General features: G+C 47.8%; 1 protein-coding gene across 5 annotated transcripts in view; it reads left to right on the forward strand.

Moving 5' to 3' along the window:
* The window catches only part of MTCL1 (microtubule crosslinking factor 1), a 38,761-nt gene extending 33,914 nt beyond the window's left edge, over positions 1–4,847 (forward strand). For 3 of the 5 annotated variants that reach the window (XM_078855880.1, XM_078855879.1, XM_078855881.1), the window contains 4 exons: positions 133–372; positions 1,069–1,139; positions 1,314–2,853; positions 3,373–4,847. In XM_078855880.1, the coding sequence (XP_078712006.1) occupies positions 133–372; positions 1,069–1,139; positions 1,314–2,853; positions 3,373–4,242 (2,721 nt within the window). In that variant the 3' untranslated portion in view covers positions 4,243–4,847. Of the gene's footprint in view, positions 1–132; positions 373–1,068; positions 1,140–1,313; positions 2,854–3,097; positions 3,157–3,372 lie in introns of all 5 variants that reach the window. The other 2 variants (XM_078855883.1, XM_078855882.1) reach the window with 2 other exon arrangements.
* The last annotated feature ends 1,153 nt before the right edge of the window (positions 4,848–6,000 follow it).

Here is a 6,000-nt window from a genome sequence, read left to right on the forward strand (position 1 = left end):
TAGCTACAGAATACAGTGGAAGGAAATGCTGGCCAAAGGTGTGGTGCTACGAGCCTCATTGGCCACGATGATCTCTTGAACTTGATGTCTCTGGTGGTAAGTTGCATTGATGATTGTGTTTCAATCCCTTAGCTACAGAAAGAGAAGCCATCGCATGCAGCCAGTGGGTTGGCTCAGCACCTTCCTGGAGTTTCATCGGGCCTCCGAAGCGAGCAAGGAAAGATCATCTCCATCCTGCGCTGTGGCCCTGACTCCCAAATGCTGAAGGACATTCGGCCACGTGCATTCGAATCCCTGGTTCTGGACGCACTCAGCCTGGACTCGCCAAACCGGGAGGCACTACACAAGGCCCCAATGCTGGGACAAAATGAGGTAACGCAAGGCAGAATAACTCAATTCCACTGTAATGAGCAAACATAGCCTGCCCAGACGTTGCATATTAGAAGGTGGGATTTATCCACTCTAAATATTGTTTTCCATTAAAAACACATTAAATGCACTGCCCACACCTGCTGTGGGCATAATGTAAAATTAAGAATGACAGAGTTTCATAATGAAAGTGAAATTATGACTCTAATTAAGCTAATTAAGCTCATATTGTTGAACTGAGACATTGTGGGCAATAATAAATCAAATAAAGTTGTAAATTGGAAGTTTTCCTTTTTTCAAACAAAAAAATGCATACCATTGATTATTTTCAGCTCTTGTCAATCCGCTGCTGGATAAAGGCCTCCCCACGCTATGTCAAATCATGTGGTTGTTTAACCATACTTCACCACACTGGTCAGTGCGGGATGGTGAAGGAATGGTGGGGCCCAGGACCGGTTGACACAGCACTCGTCACTCATGTTAGCCATGGCAGGAAGTTGAACTCAGGTCACTGGCTTCATATAGGACAGTGCACCACCACTCCAAACTCCACCAACATTGATTTGTTTGCTTGTACCATTTGAAATAACCAATTGTGACTTTCCATTCTGCACCGCTGAACATTTCACTTGCAATAAAATCGAATGTATTCTCAATATACATGTGTTGTTGTGCTTTCTTGCGCTTTTCCACATTCAGGTGAAACTATTCCGTAGAACAAACAGTGAGGACCTGGGAGAAGACACTGATGGTAAAACAGGTTTACGCAGGTGTGTTGGACGGATCAAAGAGCAGTGAATCATTTCCATTAAAATGCTGCTGTATATATTGAAAGTATAACATGAAATATTCAGATTCATGAATACCGATATACAATGAGAAAAAAATTTGTTGTGGGCTAATTGATGTGACTTTTAATTAAAGACTTGCTCGTGTCTTTCTAGGGCAAGGTCAAGTTCCTCCATCAATGACTTCGATGCCCAAATGGACAATGCGCCGTACCTTCCGGAAAAGAGCTCCCCGACCAACAGCGATCCGCTGTTCATTAAGATCGATGGGGTCTCGCACCCACTCTCGCCAGACGACCTGAAATACATCGAAGAGTTTGCAGCCAGGCGGAGGGTCAACGACGCCACCCACGACCGCTGGTCGAGCGACGGGCAGGAAAGCGAGCAGGCTTTGCTGCAGGATGGCCCCGCCGAGAGCGAAGGGCACTCCTCCTGGTACCTCACCACCGGCGTCGACATGAGCGGCGGCGTCCTCGCAGACGCCGAGCTCCGGGCTCAGCAGATCATGGGCTTCGGCCCAGAAGAAGCCGAGAGAGACGGGGAGGGGTACTACGGGCGTCGGTCGCCCAGGGGATCCGACGCGGCGCAGCCGGAAGGCGACGCCGGCGACGGCGGCTATTCGTTCCTGTCCCCGCACAGGAGGCGAGCGGCCGACTCGCGCTGGTCGTCCGAGCTTCTCGGCCGTCGGAGCGACTCCTCCGAGAGCGGAATCGCGTCGGACATACAGACGTCTTCGGCGGCCGAAACGGAGGCGTCGCGCAACATGAGCGACGACATGAAGGAGGCGGCGTTTGGCACGCGGACGGGCGCGCAAGGGGGCGGCGGGGACGACGACGACGAAGACGAAGACGGCGGCGGCGGCGGCCGTCCAACGCGGGACACCGCCAGCCAGACGGCCTCCGCGTCCACCACCGGCACGCAGACCGTGCGCACCATGGTGAACGTGTGCGCGCAGACCGAGTACGTGCGGGGCCTGTCGTCCCACCGGGCGGCCGTGCTGCAGCGCGCCACCTCGCAGGCCGTCCTCGGCTCGCCGCGCTCATCCCTCGGCGCGCGCGGCAAAGGCTCCGCGGCGGTGGCGGCGGTGTCGCCGCTCGACAAGATGGACGCCCGCTTTGAGCGCAACTGCTGCTCGAAGTTCAGCTCGCCGAGATTTCCGCGGAAGGCCCCCGCGAGCCGTGCAGAGCAGGCTCGCTACGGCCGAGACTCGCCGCTGTCGCGGCTCGACTCGCTGAAAGGGCAGAGCGAGTCGGCCTGGGCTCGCTCCACGACCACGCGGGACAGCCCCGTGCACACCACCTCCAATCACGGCCTCTCGAGCCTCTTCACGTTTATCGATCACTCCACGGAGGTGCCCGGCAAGGCAGGGGCAAAGCCCGGCGGGAAGGAGCCAGTGCGGTCGCGATCGGTCGACATGTCGCGGTCAAACTACGGGCTCATCCAAGAGATCCTGAAAAATGCTCGAGACAGATCACTGAGTCCTAACTCCAATCGGGAACAGAGGATCTGCGCTGCGGCCGTCAAAAGCTGTTTTGGGTCTCCGAAGAGAGAGGTGCCGGTGACTTCCCCTCCCAGAGCGAGAGAAGCCCTTGGTCAGTCGAGCAGTGAGCCTGCAGCAGCGAAGTCATGCGACCAAGACGACGCAGGAGAGAACAGCACAGACAAACCTACGGGGAATACTCCCGAATCGCCGTCGGTAATGAATACTCTACTTTTATCCGATCTTAGAGTAGCAACATTATTTTTGCCTCCTTCGGCCATGCGTTATTTACAATGTTTTGTTGAACATGACGGTTACGGAAGCTGTTTTTCTCAGTGAATTGTGCTGTGGTTTGTGAAGGCTGCATGCAGTTTACTTACTCAAACTACCTGTTTTAACATCTTTACTTACTAACACTAATTTCTGCTCTTTTACCACATCTTGCTGGACATGCATCCAGAAGCACCCTGTTGTATTAACAGCCCCTTGGAGCTCCTAGCATGCCAACTTTAGACTGCTGTAAGTCTCCTTTTCTCGGTGAAACAATCTCCTATTTGCTGTTTCCACTTTTCCAATTACATTTCTTGAATTGCTTTCAATTCTCTTTGTTCACTCATTTTCTGAACCTCCCAACAATGTACCCAATGCGGTCAAAGCATGAATGTATGCGACTCTGTTATTGTGACCGTTGTTTTTTTTTTCTCCCTGGTTTTTTATTTTATTTTTGTGCCACAGTCCCGCGAGTCTGCAGCTGCTCGGCGTTCTCAAAAATCCACAAGCCGGACCTTCCAACCCCGGTGGCCGCCGCGAGATTCATCCTTCCCATCCCCCGTGGCATCGAGCAAGAAACCCAAGTCCGGTCCGGCAAACGCTTCGTGTATGAAACCTTCAGCTAATGCAGGTGAAAAACAGGAAGGCGAACACGCAGACATTCAAGGTGAACTGGAGGGTGGTGGGCGTTGCTCGCAGTCCCGTCCGCAAGAAACTGGGGAACATCCAGAAGGCACCGAGAACGGCGCATCGGAAGCAACAGATAATGAGGCTGCCGCCCGTGGTACTGAAGAAACATCAACGAATATGACGTTGGAGAATGATCAAGAGGGCATGCCGGATGTTGATGATAACCTGGGTGGTGAAGACAAAGATCTCAGAGATTTAACTGATGATGATGATGAGGAGGAGGATCCAAGTGGAATCTCGATCAATGTCTATATTGACAAAAATGCCCATTCTGATGATGATGATTACAGCTCAGCAGACAAACCGGAGAGCAATAATGAGCTGATAGCTCACGACGAAGGGGAGAATCCAGCACCAGATGATGCAGAATGCATTGCCTCAATGCCAGACGATGAACAAATATTCGATGACCCTGCAGAAGAAGTCGAATTTAATACAGATGTGGCCAACGACGAGTCTCCGTTTGAGGACACGGAAACATGTGAGCCAGATGGTGGCAATGATCTTGAAAACGACGCGGATGACACTGGGGCCCTGGACAAAGTGGAGGAGCTGGAGGAAAAAGAAAATGATTCTGAAGCAGAATCGGAACGGGATCAACTTGAAGCAGAAAATTCTGAAGATGGCAATGATCCCACAGCTTAGGTGAAAACGCGTATGAGAATTTTGATAGCAACAATTAATGTTACGGAAATAAAAAGATTAGTGCCAATTTTCAAGTTTGTATGCAAGTTCTTTCTTGTTTTTTCTCAGACACAGGAATTCGTATCTAGCATATTGAAATGCAGCCATATCATTTATATGCGAAATTTGATAAAACATTTAAATTATTCATGTACATTTAAACGGAGAAATATTAATTTAATTCTAAATCGGCTGTTTGCACCTCTGTTAGCACAATCCACTAATTTGTTAGTTACGTTTTGAGTTTTGGTTATAAAAGTCCAAATCGAAATCACGAAATTTGTATAAAGGGGCCGTCCATAAATTACGTCACGCACCTAGGGGGGGGGGGGGTATAAGACATTTGTGACGATGTGTGACGAGAGTGGGGGGGTTGAGAAATGTGACGTCACATCAAAATGCGCAACTTTAAATAAATATAGAATTGTTCTAACAACACTCCTACAACATCAGAGTGCAGCGCCACATTAAATACGCGCTACAATGACAATAGTTTAAAGCAATTTGAAGCATGTTCTATTTTCAAAATGGAAATATGGTTTGGGGGGGGGCAGAGCTTTGTGACGTCATATTTGAGGTGGGGGGGGTCTGACTTTTGTGACGCCGTGTGACGAGAGGGGGGGGGGGTCAAAAATCGTCCAAAATCGCGTGACGTCATTTATGGACGGCCACTAAGTGACAAACCATAGCCCGCAAGTAATTATTTTTTCAATTTCACCCACAATTTAAGTTTCTGAAATTGCATAAATCTTCTCGCTCGTTGGACAAAAAGTACCAAATCGGCAGGGTGTCTTATATTATTGGTCTTATTGATACTGTTAAAATATATTGTGGATGTTTTTATTTATTCCACACACTGCCACTTTGATGTGCTACTTTAATGTTGGGTTAGGAGACGATACCAGAACGCCGATGAAAGCTTTATGTTCAACTGTGACGAACGACATCTGTTGTGAAATATGCGTGCTGTTATTCAAGTCATCGTTGTGCGCGGAAGAACACACGTCACATGTATTGATGATATGTGGTTGGCGTTTGGGCCGAAGTGCTGTTTCGTGCATGCTAATGAAGTTAGCACTTTAGTGCTTGTAGTTAGCACAAATGATTTGGTGTCAGTAATGTGAAGTTTAAGGTTCCGTGATATCCCTGTAACCAGTTAATTTATATTATTGATGTTTTGAAAAGTGGACAAATGCCTACACTTGTATAAAAAAAAAGTCTTTTTAGCTTTGTAATGTTTTTATTGTACTTGTAATTATTTATGTTGTCAGACTACTGTAGTGATGCCTTTATATTAGTTCCAATTAATTATTTTTCAATAAATGTAAAAGAAACGGTCGCTTTTTTTTACATAATCAAAGCTGGTTTTTAGGTGTGTGTGTGTGTGATAATATATGCCTTAAGTAACAATAACTTGCAATGTTTTTTGCATTTGAGTTTAAGCACTGTATTTGGTGAACAAATAAAGTGCTGCTGATGTCTACCCACGTTGACCTTCATTGTTAAAACTAAACCACGTTCATATTTTCTTGAGGGGGGTGTGGGGATATTCAGAATAAACTCAATATAAACATGAGGCATCAAAGCTGTTTTGTGTTGCGAGCGATGAGTTTTCGCAGAGCGCTATACACACGGTTTTTATAACGGCAGATGCACGACTTAGTCCTTAAAATTACATTATTTTTGACAGTGGCATAATATTGGTTATTCGAGATAACA

Source organism: Lampetra fluviatilis, chromosome 4 (assembly GCF_964198595.1).
Source record: "Lampetra fluviatilis chromosome 4, kcLamFluv1.1, whole genome shotgun sequence".
Taxonomy (NCBI): domain Eukaryota; kingdom Metazoa; phylum Chordata; class Hyperoartia; order Petromyzontiformes; family Petromyzontidae; genus Lampetra; species Lampetra fluviatilis.